This window comes from Armigeres subalbatus, chromosome 3 (assembly GCF_024139115.2).
Source record: "Armigeres subalbatus isolate Guangzhou_Male chromosome 3, GZ_Asu_2, whole genome shotgun sequence".
Lineage (NCBI taxonomy): Eukaryota > Metazoa > Arthropoda > Insecta > Diptera > Culicidae > Armigeres > Armigeres subalbatus.
Genome location: NC_085141.1, coordinates 338,122,932 through 338,141,821, shown reverse-complemented (window position 1 = coordinate 338,141,821; position 18,890 = coordinate 338,122,932). Strand labels below are relative to the sequence as shown.

At 45.5% G+C, this 18,890-nt stretch overlaps 1 protein-coding gene and 1 long non-coding RNA gene across 2 annotated transcripts in view; both read left to right on the top strand.

Annotated features, from left to right (window-relative positions):
- Positions 1-18,449, top strand: part of LOC134221411 (elongation of very long chain fatty acids protein 4-like) — a 49,706-nt gene extending 31,257 nt beyond the window's left edge. Inside the window, exons 3-4 of the mRNA XM_062700602.1 lie at positions 17,567-17,810; positions 17,885-18,449. Of these exons, the coding sequence (XP_062556586.1) occupies positions 17,567-17,810; positions 17,885-18,186 (546 nt within the window). The 3' untranslated portion in view covers positions 18,187-18,449. The remainder of the gene's footprint in view (positions 1-17,566; positions 17,811-17,884) is intronic.
- Positions 2,169-2,657, top strand: LOC134221412 (uncharacterized). The gene is made up of 3 exons (XR_009982349.1): positions 2,169-2,302; positions 2,363-2,438; positions 2,491-2,657. It is a non-coding gene; the product is annotated as an uncharacterized LOC134221412 (long non-coding RNA).
- Positions 18,450-18,890: the final 441 nt, after the last annotated feature.

Sequence of the window (18,890 nt, the reverse complement as noted above, 5' to 3'; positions counted from 1 at the left end):
GATGGTTCCCTCAGTCCCTTCAATGTGCATACATTTCTCGCGCTTAGTTTCATAGGGGCGTAAATGTATTAATCGATTTCTCTTCGTCGATGTTTTCTTTTAATTATTGTACCGAATTGCGCTAGTTTGTCGATGATTTAATGGTTTGGTGTGATAAAGGATGATTATATCTTGCACTAGAATCAATAATCACGGTTGTAGCTGTTGAAACAATTGAGTTATTAACAAAATATAAAATCGATTAAGAGAAATCGATGAATACAGTTACGCCCCTATGAAACTAAGCGCGAGATTTGGGCTTTCTACATCTCGATAACCTCCCTATCTCGATATCTCTGTATTTCGATGAGTTCTGATCATATTTTGTTTAGGATTCACTCTCCTTATGTCGATATGTTCAAATTTTTAGACTACTAGACCACCTTTGGACAATCACAAATACATCAACAACAGGAAACGACATTTGGTTTGTTGTCGTTTTTCATAACAACGAGCTTTTTTGGATCTAGTACCCATTTCAATTTTCCTTCTATTCCTCGATCTCTCCCTAACTCGATGGCCCCTTCAATATCGAGATGTGGAGAGGCGACTGTAATATGAAATTACAATTACTACAATACTAAATTAACACTAAATTAACAGCTTGTTCGAAAATCTACTAGACACCTGACCAAAGTTCTCCACCTGCGTGAACATTCGGAGGCACGCTGTAACCGGCTCGTGATATCCAAATGACGTTCTGTGGAATCTGGGTTGTAGCAGATTCGTGGTACGCGACAGTCTTGGAGGTGTACCGAAATCCAAAAGTGACAGTAGATGCGGTGAGTCAGTTTCTCCAGTTAGAAGCTTCCCAACAAACAACGCTTACTGGATCTCCGTTCGTCGTTGTAACGTGTCCAGCTCTAGAAGTCTACGCCGATTAGAATACGGAGGAAGATTTGAAGAATCTCGCCAGGGCAAGTTTCGCAGGGCTAGTCGAATAAATCGCTTCTGTATGCATTCAACCATTAAACACCATGAAACCTGGTATGGAGCCCAAACAATCTAAGCTGTTTCCAATATGGGTTGAACCAAGGCACAGTAGAGTGATTTCAGGCAATATAGGTCTGTAGAGTCTTTAGCAATCTTGGCGATAAAACCCATCTGACGAGTGGCTTTAGAGATAACAGGCGAGCGATGTTCGTCGAACGACAATTTAGCATGTTGCATAACACCTAAGTCCTTTACTTGTTGTACCCTGGACGGCGATAATCCGTTAATGCAATAGTCGAAAACAATTTGTGATGTAATGCGATGGAATGTTATCACCACGCATTTAGGGACACTTGTTATTGCTGCACCACGCGATGAATACATTGAGCAGCGCTTGGAGGCGTTCACAGTCTTCAATTGAACGTACAATAAAATACAGCTTCAAGTCGTCTGCATATACAAGCTTACAACCACCTCGCAGTAGCAACGTCACGTCGTTGAAGAACAATGCGAACAAGAGAGGACCGAGATTGCTACCTTGCGGGACCCCAGACGTATTAGAAAAAGTCGACGAAAGACAGGAGCCAATTTCCTCACGCAATGCTCTGTCAGTTAGATACGAATTCAGCTAGGACAGTAGTTGTACGAAGAATCCAAGTCGAGATAATTTACAAAGAAGTATACGGTGGTCAATTTTACCAAAGGCAGCTTTCAGGTCCGTGTAGTCGACATCGCAGCGACGAAATATTACGGCTGGAATGCCGTCAGGTCCAGAAGAGTGGGAATTCTTCATCTTTGATGCTGCCGCCATGATCATTTCTGGCGTTATCGTAAATGTTTTATGGTCAACTGCATTCATCGGAACGTTTGTAACACAAGTAAGGGTCCACTATAGACCCTTTACCTTATTACATAAACGGCAGCCAAACGGTAACGTCATCTGCCTGAGAGTAGAGAAAAAAAAGGCTGACAGCATGAAAGTCGGTTCTGGGTACTCATTGACTAGGTACTAATTTTCGGGCCCACTCTTCTCCGCCTCAGAGTATGGGTTAGATGCAAAGTCGTACCAAGTGGTATGGACCATGCAAATGGGACGACGACGTGCTACCTACGCTCGTGGACTGGGAGAGTGAACTCTTTGTCCCATTGTATGGTGTGAACGAGCGAATTTTATGAAGGCCAAGGCCAACCGAACTGTGAGATGCGTAGTGGGATTAGTCGATGTCGGATTGCCAATACGAATAGTGTAAATTTGAAAAGTATCGAGAAGTGATTCGAATTTATTTTTTAAAAAACCGAAAACGTGCATTTGTTAAAACGGTGCAATAAGGTGAGCTAGGGAGATCCGATAGTCTTATGGCAGTGATGTTTATACATTCTAAATTTATAGAAACGCCATTGTACGCAGCTAGAGAATTTATGATACTCAACTCCACGTGGTTCAGGGTTCATTATTGGAGTTTACGGTAAGCATGGGATAGAGATTTAAGAATCACGCTAACTTAGGCATGTTAACAGGTCCCAGAATCTCCTGCTAACGTGGGGTTTTTGTCCGGAGTGGTCGAATACCACGAATACATCATCGGCCACGTGATCGCGACTGTCGCCAACCATTCCAAGCCCGCGTGTAAGCTCATCCAGCCATAACAGCCCTGGTAACGCCCTCAGGCCTCCGGGACGGTCGAAGACTTCCTGGTCTCGTCGCTGTTCGCCTCCACAACCCCCCTAGCAGCACACATGTTCCACATAAGTTACTGCTACTTATATGTGACCGGATTCAGTCACAATTAAGTTGCTGCAACCATTTTTGTCTGACTTGTGCTGCTCGGGCCGCGTTGAGGGTCTGTGCACCCAAACTACCTCAGGGGCGTTTTCTGCCCTGTGTTCGGCCAAGCCAAACAAGACAAGACGGTCGTACCAGGAGATCTGCAGGCCCTGACCCGTTCCGTCCGCGACGGAAACACCGAAGAAGGCCGCGTCGATACATCGGGCGTGGGCGACCAAAGACATCGAAGTCGTATCATCACTGCCCTGCAGTAACCCCGAAGACGGCCCATTAACTTCCCCCGTCTCACTGGTGGAAACAAGCCGCGCTTCCACCACCGCCTCTCCGGTATCAAAGCCCGTGGAAATTTCAGGAGTACGAGCCTCCGCATTCTGCGTCGAGGGCTGTTTCATCGTTCACTACCGGAGTGGTCAACCGAAGGCCACGGTGCATCATCGCTACCACGTCGAGGGCTTACGCTATTTGCATCGTCGACCGGAGAAGGCTAACCTCCGCCGGCGTCAGTAGTCCATGCTGACGATTGGTAGCCCCGGACTGTCTACCGGAATCGAACGTGGTACCACGAATTGAGCCCTGCATGCCTTGCATGAACCCGTCATCGATCTTCAACGGCGCCCAACGTTACCGCAAGTATTTAATTAAGCATAAAAAGGTTATTTTGAGCTCAAAATTAGATTAAAGTGTATAAGTTACCTAGCACATCCCTTGAGATGGATAAATTGTATCATTTGAAAACTAGCCATGTAATAAATTATGATTCTAAGTTACAACTGCCCTTCAACTAGTTGTATCTAATAACGTCAGTCCTGTGAAACATTTAGCAGTTCGTTTTGGACCTTTAATTATTTGTTTCCTTTTCGCATCGAGTTCGCTTTCCCTCCAAACGTGGAGGAGGAAGTCGGTGTGTTCGAGTGATAGAGCCACTTTCAAACCTGCCCTAGTAAGGAGTCTTTGGCCGGACTTTATCAGCGTCATCAACCTCTCAATCTCAGAGAGTGGCGCTTAAGTTGCAGTACGCCGTGTGCACTAAACAATCGTTACACGTTCAGAGCCGCTAACTCAGCTTCCTATGCAGCAGAGGCTACGTCGGTCATTGCAGCTGAACTAGATTCATCTAGGTACACGGTTGATGGGACAGATTCAGACTTCCTCTTGGAATTTACAAACCTCCAACATCCTCTAGGGTTTCTTCTTAAGATTGACTGAACTCGTACAAAGATGCGTTCAGATGGCGGTATGCATTACTGGCTCGATGAAGGCAACGTACTGTCTCCGGGATTCTGGGGGTACGTAAGTTGCGAAGCCTACGTTGCTGTGCATTACGTGTGCGTTTCAGTTGCTTTAGTTCACGGATGTTCCAAGGTGACGCTGCAGGCCGTTTATGCGGCACATTAGAGTGCAGCCACGACACGATTTCTGCACAAAACGTCTCCGCCATTCCGTTCACGTTTTTCTATGAGAGACTTTGCGTCCAGTTAACAGTCAGCAGATAGTTTTGCATAAGGGGAGCACCAAAAGAAATTTTGGAGAACTTCCGATAGGAATATCCGGGAGAAATTCTGAAGATGTTTCCATGGGAATTGTCAGCAGAGTTTCTAAAATAATTCTCGAAAGAATTTTCGAAGGACTTCTCGAATTAAATCGAATTAATTTGTAAAGCAATTGGTAGGGGTAAAACCAAATCTATTTCTGGAGGTATTTCTAAAGTAATTGCCAGAAGAATTTCTGAAGTATGTTCCAAAGTATGTTGCAGCCAGGGTTGAAATATGTCAAGGTCAATCCGAGCCTCTTAAAAGGAGGCTTCCGAGCCTTTTGAAAGGAGGCTTCCGAGCCTCTTGAAAGGAGGCTTCCGAGCCTCTTGAAAGGAGGCTTCCGAGCCTCTTGAAAGGAGGCTTCCGAGCCTCTTGAAAGGAGGCTTCCGAGCCTCTTGAAAGGAGGCTTCTGAGCCTCTTGAAAGGAGGCTTCTGAGCCTCTTGAAAGGAGGCTTGAGCCTCTTGAAAGGAGGCTTCTGAGCCTCTTGAAAGGAGGCTTCTGAGCCTCTTGAAAGGAGGCTTCTGAGCCTCTTGAAAGGAGGCTTCTGAGCCTCTTGAAAGGAGGCTCTGAGCCTCTTGAAAGGAGGCTCTGAGCCTCTTGAAAGGAGGCTTCTGAGCCTCTTGAAAGGAGGCTTCTGAGCTCTTGAAAGGAGGCTCTGAGCCTCTTGAAAGGAGGCTTCCTGAGCCTCTTGAAAGGAGGCTTCTGAGCCTCTTGAAAGGAGGCTTCTGAGCCTCTTGAAAGGAGGCTCTGAGCCTCTTGAAAGGAGGCTTCTGAGCCTCTTGAAAGGAGGCTTCTGAGCCTCTTGAAGGAGGCTGGGAGCCTCTTGAAAGGAGGCTCTGAGCCTCTTGAAAGGAGGCCTGAGCCTCTTGAAAGGAGGCTCTGAGCCTCTTGAAAGGAGGCCTGAGCCTCTTGAAAGGAGACCTGAGCCTCTTGAAAGGAGGCTCTGAGCCTCTTGAAAGGAGGCTCTGAGCCTCTTGAAAGGAGGCTCTGAGCCTCTTGAAAGGAGGCCTGAGCCTCTTGAAAGGAGGCTTGCGAGCCTTCTTGAAAGGAGGCTTCTGAGCCTCTTGAAAGGAGGCTTCTGAGCCTCTTGAAAGAGGCTCTGAGCTCTTGAAAGGGAGGCTTCTGAGCCTCTTGAAAGGAGGCTTCTGAGCCTCTTGAAAGGAGGCTCTGAGCCTCTTGAAAGGAGGCTTCTGAGCCTCTTGCAAGGAGGCTTTGAGCCTCTTGCAAGGAGGCTTCTGAGCCTCTTGCAAGGAGGCTTCCGAGCCTCTTGCAAGGAGGCTCTGAGCCTCTTGCAAGGAGGCTTGAGCCTCTTGCAAGGAGGCTTTGAGCCTCTTGAAAGGAGGCTCTGAGCCTCTTGAAAGGAGGCTCTGAGCCTCTTGAAAGGAGGCTTCTGAGCCTCTTGAAAGGAGGCTCTGAGCCTCTTGAAAGGAGGCTTCCTGAGCCTCTTGAAAGGAGGCCTGAGCCTCTTGAAAGGAGGCTCTGAGCCTCTTGAAAGGAGGCTTCCTGAGCTCTTGAAAGGAGGCCTGAGCCTCTTGAAAGGAGGCTTCTGAGCCTCTTGAAAGGAGGCTTCTGAGCCTCTTGAAAGGAGGCTCTGAGCCTCTTGAAAGGAGGCTTCCTGAGCCTCTTGAAAGGAGGCCTGAGCCTCTTGAAAGGAGGCTTCTGAGCCTCTTGAAAGGAGGCTCTGAGCCTCTTGAAAGGAGGCTTCTGAGCCTCTTGAAAGGAGGCTCTGAGCCTCTTGAAAGGAGGCCTGAGCCTCTTGAAAGGAGGCCTGAGCCTCTTGAAAGGAGGCTTCTGAGCCTCTTGAAAGGAGGCTTCTGAGCCTCTTGAAAGGAGGCTTCTGAGCCTCTTGAAAGGAGGCCTGAGCCTCTTGAAAGGAGGCTCTGAGCCTCTTGAAAGGAGGCTCTGAGCCTCTTGAAAGGAGGCTTCCTGAGCCTCTTGAAAGGAGGCTCTGAGCCTCTTGAAAGGAGGCCTGAGCCTCTTGAAAGGAGGCTCTGAGCCTCTTGAAAGGAGGCCTGAGCCTCTTGAAAGGAGGCTCTGAGCCTCTTGAAAGGAGGCTTCTGAGCCTCTTGAAAGGAGGCCTGAGCCTCTTGAAAGGAGGCTTCTGAGCCTCTTGCAAGGAGGCTTCCGAGCCTCTTGCAAGGAGGCTTGAGCCTCTTGCAAGGAGGCTTGAGCCTCTTGCAAGGAGGCTTCTGAGCCTCTTGCAAGGAGGCTTGAGCCTCTTGCAAGGAGGCTTCCTGAGCTCTTGCAAGGAGGCTCTGAGCCTCTTGAAAGGAGGCTTCTGAGCCTCTTGAAAGGAGGCTTCTGAGCCTCTTGAAAGGAGGCTCTGAGCCTCTTGAAAGGAGGCTTCTGAGCTCTTGAAAGGAGGCTTCTGAGCCTCTTGAAAGGAGGCCTGAGCCTCTTGAAAGGAGGCTTCTGAGCCTCTTGAAAGGAGGCTCTGAGCCTCTTGAAAGGAGGCTTCGAGCCTCTTGAAAGGAGGCTTCTGAGCTCTTGAAAGGAGGCTTCTGAGCCTCTTGAAAGGAGGCTTCTGAGCCTCTTTAAAGGAGGCTTCTGAGCCTCTTGAAAGGAGGCTTCGGAGCCTCCTGCAAGGAGGCTCCTGAGCCTCTTGAAAGGAGGCTTCTGAGCCTCTTGAAAGGAGGCTTCCGAGCCTCTTGAAAGGAGGCTTCCGAGCCTCTTGAAAGGAGGCTTCCGAGCCTCTTGAAAGGAGGCTTCCGAGCCTCTTGAAAGGAGGCTTCCGAGCCTCTTGAAAGTAGGCTTCCGAGCCTCTTGAAAATGACACCAGCAGAGAAATTCGGAAACGTATAGCGACTGGAAATCGTACGTACTTTGGACTCCGCAAGACGCTCCGATCGAATAGAGTTCGCCGCCGTACCAAACTGACAATCTACAAAACGCTCATTAGACCGGTAGTCCTCTACGGACACGAGACCTGGACGATGCTCGTGGAGGACCAACGCGCACTTGGAGTTTTCGAAAGAAAAGTGCTGCGTACCATCTATGGTGGGGTACAGATGACGGACGGTACGTGGAGTACGAATGAACCACGAGTTGCATCAGCTGTTGGAAGAACCATCCATCGTTCACACCGCGAAAATCGGACGACTGCGGTGGGCCGGGCACGTAGCCAGAATGTCGGACAGTACCCCGGTGAAAATGGTTCTCGACAACGATCCGACGGGCACAAGAAGGCGAGGTGCGCAGCGGGCAAGGTGGATCGATCAGGTGGAAGATGACTTGCGGACCCTCCGTAGACTGCGTGGTTGGCGAAGTGCAGCCATGAACCGAGCTGAATGGAGAAGAGTTTTATGTGCAGCACAGGCCACTTCAGCCTTCGTCTGAATAAATAATAAATTCCACCTGCAAACTTTGGTGGCAACAACGTGCAGATTTTTGGGAATGTATTTCAAGACTACTTGGGGCACCAAGTGCATCTCAAGGCCTCAAAACTCAAACAATTGGATGACCCTGATACGGACAACAATTTGAACGACCCTAGATCTGAAAGTGGCGAGAGCTACATTTTTATACTAAATGTAAATTAAATATCAAACTTTGTTTACCTGAGAGATAGCGCTTCCTCTTTTTACGCATTGATTCAATCCACGCTCCCCCGTTTTGGGGCGCAAAAAGAGGTTTTGCAGTACGGATGCGTAGATGTGTCGTTTCTTTGTTCGCTGAATGAACGAATGATGCAACAGCTTACCGTACTTCGACCGATCCTGCTCGTCGTTTAGATTATAATCGATAATATAATTAGCGAAGAGAACCATCTCTGAACACATTCTGATTAGTTCATGGTTCTCTTCTCTCCATGCGCCCTTATGATGCTTCGTGGTATCTATTATGGGTAGCTACCACATACCCATCTTTTTCTAAAGATACAGTTCTAGCTTGGAGTCAATTCTTTTTGGAGTACTAGTTTTCATAATAAACTAATTTTATTTATTTTATAACGTCGCTAACTGCGACTCATTCAACTACGATTCGTTAGTTACCTGTATGGGTCTCAGTTTGCAACAACTGTACAATTATAAGACCGTAAAAATTCAATTGAACGTCAAAGACAATGACAGCTGCATTACGTTGAACAATTAGATGCACTTTAATTACACCTGACGACAATAACAACCGTTTTAGTTTCAAAATAAGTTGCAGTTATCCAACAGCTAATGCGATCACTTTTCATTTTCCGCCTTCTTGAGCACTTGAGGAGTACTCCAATAACACCAATAGGGCATATTTCCCCAAGGGCCCTCCTTAGCCGTGTGGTAAGATGCGCGGCTACAAAGCAAGACCATGCTGAGGGTGCGTGGCTGGGTTCGATTCCCGGTGCCGGTCTAGACAATTTTCGGATTGGAAATTGTCTGTAACTTGGCTTAGTAACCTCGCAGTTAATAACCGTGAAAGTGCTTAATGAACACCAAGCTGCGAGGCGGCAATGTCATAGTGGGGGGTGTAGTGCCAATTAAGAAGAAAAAGGGCGTATTTCCAGAATTAATTGCATCTGGATTACTGCCACAATTACCTATTCCAAGCATTATCTGTGGGTTTCTCATGCAAACATCCAGATTAAGATATGATAATAAATACATCTGAATGTTCCTTTGTTCACATGATTCTATATTTTTCTGCGGATGACTCAATTTAAAAAATGGAAAGAAGTTTATTTTCAAACGACCTCAAAATGCAAACTGAAGGCCTTAGGAATATTCGCGAAGTGGAATTTTGTCCAGTCTCTTTTTTTCATCATAAAGGTCCCCCATATAATCGCTGTGACGCAAATTTTGGGAAAAAAATATGCATTTATTGGCAAAATTATGTTCTTTAGCTTTGCCCGGCCGGATGGGATCCAACTTTCGATTCAACACAAATCATTGGCTGGACAGCAAGAAGAAGGCAATCGCGACAGATTGAAAAACTTGTTTTAAATATTAGCAAGGCTTTTTCGTTTCCTACAAACACGGTCGTGATTCACGGGTTAGGATGAACCGCTTCTCAGTTAAGCCTCCGCTGACCGAACTGTGTGGCTCATCTAAATGCACTCGTATTTTAAAATTCAATGCAAGCCCCACCGAAAACGGGACTGAGTGTCATTGGAGGTTATTAGTGATGTTCAGGTCTCGAATGCATGTGATTAAATCGCTATCAGCTTGGCCGAACAGCAAACAGATTGTGTTAGATGCAAATGGTAGTCCAACCCGCGCATCACAGCTGAGTTTCGCGAAATTAGATTACCCAAACAGGTTTGAAATAACTTGAAGGCAGATGTGTTTCTAATTCTCAGTTTTGCAAAGTAATATAAATCGGTTAGAACTATTTAAAAAAAAACTTATTGAGAACCATATGTTGCTCATTATTATTCATCTTCTTCTTCTTCTTCTTCTTCTTCTTCTTCTTCTTCTTCTTCTTCTTCTTCTATATAATAAAAATGAAATGGTCTGTGTTCGTATCCGCATAACTCGGAAACGGCTGGATGGATTTTCATCATCCCTTCAGATGATATGTTCGTTATCATTTCCGACGGGTTTATATGATATTTTCTCATGTGAAAATCATTAATAAAGTTGAGTAAATCGTGAAAAACTAAAAAAAACGATTCGAATGGGAATTTTGCATAGGCAGTTATCAACGCACATTTTCGCCTACTATGCAGGACAAAGTCTGCCGGGTCGGACTACTATGCAATAATGATCGATTATTCCTAAGCAAAAACTTTATTCTGTCATATTTCTAGGTGATGCGGAAAAATTAAAAATTCATTAGTTAATGCAAATAAAAAAAAGCAGGTTCCACTCAAACTTGTCGTCGACATTGACAGCATCTTTTTTAGAGTTCAATTAAGTTTTGTGGATTTAAATTCCTTGTATAATTAAAGCAGCTTCCCTCACTTAGTTTCCTTAATTTATGTATAGAGCTTTCAAACATTAAACTAGACTGGATTTTGTATAATTAAAACAAGTCCTACAAAAAGGTGTTGTTGCTTTTGTCAAAATGTTCTTATGTTAATTCCTGCAAAGGTATTTTTCAATAGTCAGAACAGGATCCAAAATTAAGGTGCGTTTGATGTGCTGGATAAACGTCGTTTATTTATTGCAAAATAGGTTAACAGGTTTTCATATTCGCTCTATAAGACTCATCAGTTATGTAACACAAAGGGACCTTTTTTCGACACGCTCTGGTCACACGTTTTGTATGAAGCACCTGGAATTCTCGTTTGGATCATCGGGATGGACGAGCTACAGAACGCTGACAGAAGGTTGACAAAATGATAGCTGTTAGAAAATGAATCCTACTCAGACTTCTGTGTTGGAATTACTTTTGTTTACTTTTGATTAAGCAATGATGGAGTCCAGGGCCGAATTTAGGGGGTACTTATGTACTAAAACCAACCTGTTTTGTACATTTTGGGACCCCCACAAGCTATCGGCCCCGGGTCCCTTCCGTCAAAATCCGGCCCTGATGGAGTCACTGGTTGGTGATTATCCCAAGGGACACGAAAATTTTAACGAAATATATATCCTTGCGTATGATGTACGATTTAGATATGTTCAAATCGGATGTTATAAGTTCTCCAAATCATTCTAAATTTCAGTCCTAAAGGAACTGCAACGTCAACTGCCCTTCGTACAAAACTAATAGCACTGCATTGTGTCCATGTATGTCCCCAAAGGTTGTAAGTATAATTTACGATTTAGGTATGTCCAAATCGGATGATCTAAGTTTTCCAAACCATTCTGGAGATCAGACCTGAAGGGTCGACAACATCAACTACCCGCGGAACGTTACCAAAAGCACCACATTGTGTCCATTTGTGTTCTTAGGGGCCATGCGTATGGTTTAAGATGTAGATATGTCCAAATCGGATGTTCTAAGTTCTTCAAATCATTCTAGAGATAAGACCTAAAAGCTCTACAACTTCAACTATCCTCAGTACAAATCCAATAGCACCACTTAGTGCCCATACAGGTTCATAGACCTGGACACCTGGAAGCAGTGAATCTCAAGCAACACTTGGTGAATCCGTTGCTTATTCAAGATCTTGTGGATAAATTGCCAGACAACGACAAACGTGAATGGGTGCGCATCAAGCGTGGAAAGAAGAAAGTGACACTCCAGACTTTCACGGATTTCGTATCTGAAATCATGACGGAAGCGCGCGAAGCGAATGTCGATCTCGAATACAATCCAGCAAACAAACCTTCTGGTGATGAACGTTCGGTAGCCGGGAACAGCAAAACTAGGCAGCATTGCCACATCACAGCGAAAGAGAGAGCCTGCCGAAAAGTTCGTCAACTGGCGTCGGAGGTTTGAGAAGCTTGAAGCCGTGCCGAGTATGCAATCGAACGGATCACCTGCTGCGGTATTGTCAAGATTTTGAAAATCTTACGTATGCCGATCAGATGAAAGTAGTGGAGCAATGGAAGCTTTGCCGGTTGTGCTTGAATGAACATGGGATAGCACAATGTAGATTAAAACTACGCTGTCATATTGGAGAATGTCGTCAGGCACATAACTCTCTCTGCCAAGCAGCACAAGTCATGTGAAACTAGTTGCAGCAACCTAATTGTGACTGAATCCAGTCACATATAAGTTACTGTGACCTGTGTGCAACATGTGTGCTGCTCGGGCTTGCATCTAATGGCTCCGTCCATTAGTGGGGACTACTGCGCACATTCGGATGAACAATATAACAATGTTCCGAATGATTCCGGTGCGACTGCACTGCGGAGAAAAGTCGATCACCGTTCTAGCTTTTCTTGATGAAGGTGCATCGGTGACACTTCTTGAACGGAAACTTGCAGATCGATTATTGAGCGAGTTGAAAGAGATTCAACGAGAACGAATGTACCTATGGGTGTCGGCTGTTGGAGTCCAAGATGCTTTTGACTACAGTGCATACGGTCAACAAGCTTATGCTGCCGGCACAGGCGCTGGATGCCAAAGCACTTAGTTGCCAGTACAGCCACATCAGAGGATTGCCAATTGCCTCATACAACGGGCGACCAGAGATGCTCATCGAGCTAAACAATCTACATTCCTTTGCTCCGCCTGAAGCCAAGATTGGAACAGTCATGGAACCGATAACTGTGCGGTGTCATCTCGGATGGACAGTGTACGGACCGAAACAAACGTTAATTGTAGGTGTAACAAATGAAAACCTCCATGATCTTTTAAAAAATCACTACGCAGTCGAATAGTCGGTGGTAGCAGTACAGTTGGAATCCGTAGAAGACAAGAGAGCTCGCCAAATCCTAGAGCATACCACTAAGCGGATTGGAGATAGATTCGAAACCGGTCTACTATGGAAGACCGACTGCCCGTCATTTCTAGACAGTTATCCGATGGCGTTACGCCGGATGAAGCAGTTAGAGAAGAAGCTGGAGAAGAATCCGGACTTGCATCGGAACGTACGCAAACAGAACACTGAGTATCAGGAAAAAGGTTTCACACATCTTGCTACGCCCGAAGAACTTTCTGAAACAGACCCAAACAAGGTAATATGGTATCTTGCATTAAACGTTGTCTTAAATCCCAAATAGCCGGATAAGGTGCGCCTCGTGTGGGATGCTGCAGCAGCTGTTCAAGGCATGTCTCTCAATGCTCAGTTGTTAAAAGGGCCCGATATGCTAGTTCCACTAGTAGCTGTTATAGCAGGATTTCGAGAACATCGAGTTGCCATAGGTGGTGATCTGCGAGAAATGTACCATCAAATCAAAATTATAGCTCGAGATAGGCAGTTCCAGCGCTTTCTCTTTCGAGATAACTCCAAAGATGCTCCTCGTGTGTACGTTATGGATGTTGCAACATTTGGGTCGACTAGCTCTCCCTGCTCAACGCAATATGTTAAGGTCACTCCTGACGGACTCCAATTTTCAAAGTACCTACTCGCGTTTTCAAGGGCACACCATTCGATACGGAAGCAACGCAAAACTGTCATTTTTATTTATTCAGCTTTGCTGCGTCGCAGCATGCGTGAAAAAATAAAAATGACAGTTGTGCCACAGACAAACAGACATAACACTCGTCAAATTTCCATCGTTCAATGATTTACTGGTCGATTCAAATAATCATTAGTTGGCCAATCGATCACTCGTGGCGCGCGCATCGCATTTGCTTGAGTTTGACGTTTGCTCATTATCGCCATCTGGTTCGTGATTTGCCCAACTAACTGAAATCAGCAGATGTCGTTAGTGTTTGAATGACGATGAATTTGATGAGTGAATGTTCAATGTGTTATGTCTGTTTGTCTGTGGTTGTGCGCTGCTTTCGTATCGAATGGTGTGCCCTTGAAAACGCGAGTACTTTGAAAATTGGATTCCGGCAGGAGTGACCTTAAGAACTGCAATGCTGAGGAATTCGCCGTACAGTTTCCAGAAGCTGCGACTGCAATTATTAAGCATCACTACGTGGACGATTACTTTGACAGCGTCGATACCGTTGAAGAAGCCATTAGCCGGGCGAAAGATGTACGATTCGTTCACCAAAAGGGAGGTTTCGAGATCAGGAACTGGGTTTCGAATTCGGTGGAAGTACTTCACAGTCTGGGCGAGCAGAAACAGGTCTCGGCAGTCCATTTCATCGATGATAAAACGACGCTGCAAGAACGAGTGCTAGGAATGATTTGGGACACAGCTAACGACGAGTTTTCCTTTTCTACAAAACACCAAGAACAACATTTGCCTTATTTTAACGGTGAACAGCGGCCGATGAAGCGAGCAGTACTTAGTTAGTGTTCGGGGATTCTTTGATCCACTAGGTCTGCTCGCTTCTCTCACGATTCATGGTAGAACTACAGTGACTATAATAACAGTGTCGTCAAGTGTCAAAATTGGAACAGAATCAGCTGTCAGTTCCATACAAATGCGCGTTCCAAACGAGCAGGAGACCTGTCAAAAGTGGAATATGACGTTACTCTTCTTATAGGACTCTAGGTAGAACCATTACGCAACACTTAGGGAAGATCCATAAAGTACGTCACGCAAAATTTGGCTATTTTCAACCCCCCCTCCCCCCTTCGTCACACTTTTTGTATTAAACCTCTAAAATTTTTGTATGAGTCGTCACGCTGTTCGGAACCCCCCCTCCCCCCCAGGAGCGTGACGTACTTTGTGGATGGCCCCTTATGGCGTGGGGACTGCGAATGGGACGAGTTTATCGACGACGAATGTTGGATAATGTGGAAGTCTTGGATTAATCTGCTTCCGGACCTAGAAAACATTCGTATACCACGCTGCTATCTTGGAAGTTTTTTATCGTCGGAGATTGCATCTGTCGATGCGCACATTTTCACTGACGCCAGTGAACATGCGTATGGCTGTGTGGCTTACTTGAGAGTAGTTGTTGGTGGATATATCCGGTGTACCTTGGCCATGTCCCGATCAAAAGTAGCACCGCTGAAGCGACAATCGGTTCCCCGTTTAGAGCTCATGGCAGACGTTCTGGGAGCTCGGATGAGTCAGGCGGTGATTGCTTCACACTCTTTAAAAATCAACCGATGTCGGCTATGGACTGATTTACGAACAGTATGGAGCTGAATTCGATCGGACCAACAGCAATACAAACAGTTCGTTGCGTTCCGGATCGGAGAAATACTCGAGTGAACCCGAGCTACGGATTGGAGATGGGTTCCGACCAAGCAGAACCAGGCGGATGTTTTGACGAAGCACACCCCGATGCCCGACCTTAAATAGTAATGGAGAATGGTTCAAGGGTCCTTCCTTCCTCTACCAATCTGATGAACAATGGCCGGTCCTTGGCGGACAGATAGCGCAGACAAACGAGGATGCTAGGGGTTACGTGTCCTTTCAGTGTGTCATCGATGTCGACAGGTGTTCGCGGTGGAGCGCAAGGTGGCGGACAACTGCAAGCGCAAGGTGGCGGGAGCTCAATTGATGACTGTGAAGGTTACAAAGAATCAGCAACGTGTGGTCCTAGTACATCTGCCATCCGTTCAACGTTCGTTAGAAAAGGAAGAGTTCCGAAGAGCAGAAATCATTCTATGGAAACAAGCCCAAAGCGAAGGATTTCCAGTTGAAATAATTGTGTTATCCAAGAACCTAAAATAGAAGACCAGGGATATAATGGAAACTGAATAGAAAACTAGCTGCCTTTATAAGTTGACGCCGACACTAGACGCAGAGGGTGTGCTTCGAATGGGCGGTAGAATGAAATTGTCGGAAGAAATGGCGTTCGATAAGAAGTTTCCAATAATACTACCACGGAGAATGCAACAACGGAAAAGGTGATCCAGTTCTACCATGAGAAGTACGGTCACGCTAACCGAGAGACTGTGACGCTTCGTCAAAGATTCTGGATTTCAAACATCCGTACCGCAGTTCGACAAACCATAAATGAATGCTTCTGGTGTAAAGTACATCGGTGTCGTCCACAGGTCCCAATGATGGCTCCACTGCCGGCACAACGAATTACGCCACAGTTTCGCCCATTCCATTCTGTGGGCATTAACTACCTGGGCCCAATTGAAGTCAACGTTGGACGAATGAAGGAGAAAATGTGGGTGGCAGTATTCACTTGTCTTGCCATACGTGCCATTCACCTAGAAGTCGCCGCAAGCTTGTCTACACAATCATGTCTGATGGCAATCAGGAGGTTTAGCTGCAGGCGAGGAGAGATTTTTTCTGACAATACGACATGTTTCAAAGGTGCTGGCAATGAAATGAAGAGAATTTTTGGCGAATTCGCAGAGAGAAAGCAACGACAGCATGGCATTTCAATCCGAGTACATGTCGTAGCAGGCAGACGAGGAAGCGATCACACCGAACCACTTCCTTCGGGGATCAATCACGTGTACGGACTTGGTGGTTGATGAGAGCGCTGGAACAGCACTCGCACTGCGAAATGCCTTCAAGCGTTCGCAACAACTGGCGAACCAAATATGGAAAAGATGGTCGAAAGAATATCTTCCGACTATCAACAGAAACCGTTACAAGTGAACGACCTGATGTTCCTTGTGGACGGTGACAATAGAAAGAATTGGATCAGAGGTGTCGTAGAAAAAGTGTTACAAGGCCCCGACGGACGAGTGAGACAAGCAGTTGTACGTACAGCTCGAGGAGTGTACCGGCGTGCAGTAGCCGAATTAGCGGTGTTGGAGATATGAAGGTAAATCCTTAGGATCTCAAGAACTATACAGGACGTTACAGGCTGGGGCATGTTAACACCGCAATTGCATCAGAGTGCCTACCAATACTATCGCGTGTAAAGAAGATGCAAGTAGCGCACCTGTTTTGGAGTTGCCCACTTATATCGTTTGTTGCTGAAAAGGAGAAAGAAAGATGAAGTAAATAGAATCTATTGTAATGTAAAAAGTAAACAAACGGACTATTCAGTGAAAGTTATTGCTACTATTTTCGGTGAATTAAAAAATTATAAGAAGTGAGGAAGTAAATTCGTATACTTATTTAAGGTTTCCAGTCTCCAGTATATTTAAGGTTTCCAGTGCTGAAATTGTCCGCAAAGATTGAGACCTGGAATAGAAAAGAATAATTATTCATGGTTATTAGCTGTAAGTAAGTAATAAGGCAAATGAAATGTGAAGAACTAATAATATAAATGTGCACAGGAACGGAATTGGCAAAAAGGACTGGGGAAGTTTGTTGGAAAGAGGTTCGCTCTACGGAAACGGTTGTTGTGCGAAAGGGGAGTGTAGAACCAAACGTTGTAAGTAGGGTAAAATATGAAACTTAGTTGCGAAATAATAATAAATATAAACATATAGTTTTAGCAGCTACCAAAAAATAGGACTGCTCAAAAAACTGGTTTGAATCCGAACAAACAGCTTGGTAATGAAGTTTATTATTTTATGTGCCACCCACACTGCGAGCTCACTTGAGTAGCTTCATATCAGTGTTTATACATATAATCTTCAGATAAATTAATTACTTGATATTTGGGCTACAGCTCCTTTTCGATGAGCCTACGCCGAATGGAGTATCGTTCTTATCTTTCAGATAAATTACAAAATTAATTTTGAAATTTTACTCGAGCTTCCGACGAAAGTTTAGGATTTTGTTTTGGATTTTAACGTTCAGAGATCTAAGAGCACCTAAGAGTATTATGAGGTTCGAAAGAATCTTCATTACTTCCAGAAAATATAGTCAGAGAACAAATGACAATTGACGTGTAAAAAGTTCATAGCATCTTATCTATTAACAATAGAGAACCCTCTTTTACGAAGAATATGAACAAACAGGCCAAAGCCAACACTACCCTGATATGTGATCTGCGAAACGTCTAATCTATCACCTTCTTCACCAGATCTACCTACTCATCAAACGGCCCAACTTCTCGTACGTGTGCCAACCAGTGGACTTCTCCCGAGCGGCCAGCGGCTACGAGGAACTCTACATCTCCTACGCATACTTCCTGCTCAAGGTGCTGGACCTGGCGGACACCATGTTCTTCGTGCTGCGAAAAAAGACGTCCCACGTGTCCTTCCTGCATGTCTACCATCACGCCATAATGGTCACCATGACGTACCTCGGAGTGCTGTTCGTGCCTGGTTAGTATCGCGGTGAAACGAGAGGGGGGAAGCATTCCCAACACGCCACTGACATAAATTCCGACTCTTCACAGGAGGTCACATCTATCTGCTGGGACTGTGGAACACGCTGGTGCATGCCGTTATGTACACGTACTACTACTTGGCATCGTACGGATCTCCACTGGCCGCCCGGTTCAAAAAGTACATGACCCGGATACAACTGGTGCAGTTCATCCATCTGGGAATCCACTTCGGTCGACCGGCGCTAACAGGAATGGACTGCGGATTCCCACTGCTGTGGCACTGGATCGGGTTCGGGCAGGCCATCTTCATCTTGGGCATGTTCCTGGACTTTTACATCAAATCGTACGTGAAGAAACCGAAGGCTCAGTGACGGGTAAAACGATTGGCATAGCTGAAGATGGTAATTTTTACAAATGGATTAGCAGTGCTTGGGTTGTTCGTGTGACATCGAAAAATGACGACAATGCATTGCTTTCCGGGGGGAGTTTCAAATGAGGATCGGTTCTGTGAAGCGGTCTCAGTGATTCAACGTAGTACTTGGGTAAGTCATGATGTGATGTGAGTACTCGCTAGACTTAAGACTGTATGTGACATAACTAGTAAGAAAATAATAAAGCTTAATGGTTAGTGATACGTTTTCGATATGCAGCACTTCTTAAAAATTAAGTTGAGAAAATCCTGCTTCGTATACAAATCTAAAAAGAAAAACCCAACTATGTACATGGGATGCTCGGACGACCGCGGTTGGCCGGCCACGTACCCAGAATATTGGACAGTAACGCGGTGAAAATGGTTCACGACAACGATCCCACGAGCACAAGAAAGCGAGGTGCTGAGCGAGCAAGGTGGATCGACCAGGTGGAAGATGATTTGCTGACCCTCCGCAGACACGCAGGCTGGAAACGTGCAGCCATGGACCGAGATGAATGGAGAAGACATTTATTTACTCCACAGGCAACTCCGCCCTTAGTCTGAGTAAATAAATAATAACGCCACAAGGAACTGGACACATGACATCAAATGACGATGTTCCAAAGGATTTAGGCAGCCTTCAATCAGGTCCTTCACTCCTGC